The 2583-nt window shown below is 41.9% G+C and overlaps 1 protein-coding gene across 1 annotated transcript; it reads right to left on the bottom strand.

Annotated features, from left to right (window-relative positions):
- Positions 1-351: 351 nt before the first annotated feature.
- Positions 352-1350, bottom strand: LOC100887940 (protein TSSC4). The gene has a single exon (XM_003730907.3). The coding sequence runs from the start codon at positions 1325-1327 to the stop codon at positions 374-376; it is 954 nt and encodes a 317-aa protein (XP_003730955.1). The 5' UTR covers positions 1328-1350; the 3' UTR covers positions 352-373.
- Between the last annotated feature and the right edge of the window lie 1233 nt (positions 1351-2583).

Genomic DNA, 2583 nt, shown 5'->3' with positions numbered 1-2583 from the left:
TCTTTTCTTTGTTTTCCTTCTCACTGAGCAAAGTTATGTGCACGTTTTGTTGAAGCTTATACAAAGGCTATCATCTTTGGAACACCTTGTTTCATGGATAACTTAGCAAGTGAACAACAGAACTTTTAAACATGGAAGTGTCTGACTATGTGCCTTTCCAAATATTAACTCCCAAACTCCACCTGTATATTACTGTGGTGGAAAGAGAGAACAAAGTACTGTTTGTATGTATGATAAGTTGATTTGTATAAGTTTCATGAGCAGCACCTATCATCAAGTATTGGGGTGGGTCAGTGGGAAATTAAACACTTGGCACAAATAACTTAATCAATCTGTTCATGTCCAGATAGCAAGTACAAACTAGCATTTTAATTTATTGGTCATCTTCTTCTTCCGTCTTCCTCCCCCGAATGTGTTTCTTTCCTTTCCCTGCTTTTCTTTGGAAAATGGGCATCTCAGTTTTGCTTCTGCCATCGCCATCAGACTTCTGCGATCCCTTTCCTTCTTCAGAGTCATTCTCAATAGTCTTTTCAGATGATTCTGATTGGATGGGGTGGATTCTACTGTCGCTTGATTGGTTGGTTTGTCTAATGGAGCTTTCTGATTGGCTGGCTTCTTCCTCTTCACCCAAATGACCTAGGCTGATTGAGTCTGATGCCACTGTACTGCGCCCGCTACCTGATGCTTCAGACAAATTAGGCTTTCTTACTTTAGGTTTCGATTGTCCGAACTGGAACTCTGCCATTTTATGAACATCGCCATAGCTCTGTCTCTTACCATCTTGATCGCTCTCATCAGTAGTAGACTTCAGGACAGGCTTTTTGTACTCCACTTTACCGCAATGTAGCTTGGCATCCCATTCCTCTGGGTGCTGTTCATCGGCTTTTCTTTTACGGAGATCCCTGAGGAAGTCTACAGCGGCTCTCTTGTTGGAGGACTCTCCGGAGATGTCGGTGTCTTCCAGGCTGTACTCGGTCCATCGTTCAGGATGCACCTCGTGGTCCGGTGTTTTATTTTGCCTCCCTCGGCCTCCTCGGTAGGACAACCTGCCACCCCTCCCCCTCCAACATGGACGATCCCATCCTCCCCTGCTTCCATGCTCACTACGGCCTCTACCACTATCGGGACGGGGAGGGGCAGGTTTCTTGAAGTCCCTCTCTGGGCTTTCTCTTCTGTCCTCGTCTATGAATTCATCCGGTCCTCTCTCCTTCACAGCTTCATCGTAGTTCTTCTCTAGACCACCAAGAGAACCGAAGACATCGCTGGATCTGTTCTCAAACCCTCTCAGGGATCTACCCTGTCCTGTGTTCAGGTTGAACGACGACATTGTGATGTCTTTATCTCATCAGAAGATATCTGTTGAACAGAGAGAGAGAGAGAGAGAGATAGAGAGAATAAATTTAAAATGTATGCATAAATTCAAGCCGAAGATATTTCTGTTCCTGTTCACTACTTATCTGCAGCTATCCACAGTTACTTGGCATATTTAAAATATATGAAGGCATGTGAAGAGCCATGTTTAATTTCAAGGAACATTTTTTGTTCTCTGATGTTCTTCCACACTTTCATAATAACAATGATAACGCTCACAAATTATTTTTCACCTCTTCCCAGAACTCAGCCTTTTCTTAATGCTATTTGTAACATTCTTGACCCCTACTCTAATACAATGTACAAGTGGTGGAATTCTGTAGAACTTCCATGTGTAGTAAACCAAATGATATTACATCATATGTATCACATTGATAACCCTAGAAAAAAGGTTGGATCAGACAAAAATAAGTTAAAAAAGGGACACGTGCCATGTTCAGTTTGTGTAATTTTCGCTACTCTTTAAAAAGAATAAGGGACAGTAAATACGGTAGTATTACATGCCATCTAAATATTTTTGAGGGAAAAAAGCCTCATGCAAAGTGGCCAAATGAAAGTTACTAATAAATCAAATGCTAAGAGATTAATTACAATGTATTTCTAAATTTTAGTTTTAAAATGGAAGTACACGTAGACCCTATGTTGAGGGTCACATGTGTCTCATGTAAGCATACAGACCAAAAAGATGGATAAGCGTTAAAGAAAACACAGTGCGTTCTCGAATCCAAAATCATACCTCACACACACACTCTCACCATACCGCAAATGGTCCGTCGTGGGGAGCTAGCCGGCTGAGAGTTTGCAGCGATACCAACGCAGCTTCGGAGCTCCGCAGCGCGCCATTTTAGCGGGACTCGGAAAGGTTCGCGGTGGGAAGGCAGCGGCCTAGCTTTTTGCCCAAACAACGCTAGATCGGCTGCTGGCAAAATGAAAATAACTACGATCGAGAACATCGTCGGTTTCTTAACTTTTCAGTGAGATAATTCTGAATGCTAATTGAGACTATATAATAAATTAAATCGACAAAGAAACCTCGGTAGAACTCTTATAACTATACAAAAGCTTGTTTATTTCTTCATTTGACATTTTGTTTTTGACCATTTTTTCGTGCGCGAGTCAATGCAAACTATGTATTACCAAACTTTCAACACGCAAGGAACGGGGAACACTCGCGGACCTCGTATCAAATTCGTTGCAAAAAAAAAATCAAGG

This window comes from Strongylocentrotus purpuratus, unplaced genomic scaffold (genome assembly GCF_000002235.5).
Source record: "Strongylocentrotus purpuratus isolate Spur 01 unplaced genomic scaffold, Spur_5.0 spur5_scaffold_20, whole genome shotgun sequence".
NCBI lineage: Eukaryota > Metazoa > Echinodermata > Echinoidea > Camarodonta > Strongylocentrotidae > Strongylocentrotus > Strongylocentrotus purpuratus.
Note: the sequence above shows the minus strand (reverse complement) of the source record. Positions and strands in the feature narration are given on the sequence as shown.

Bases quoted from the DNA above. Each gene is read 5' to 3' on its own strand.
- LOC100887940 (XM_003730907.3), bottom strand. From the start codon at position 1,327: ATGTCGTCGTTCAACCTGAACACAGGACAGGGTAGATCCCTGAGAGGG.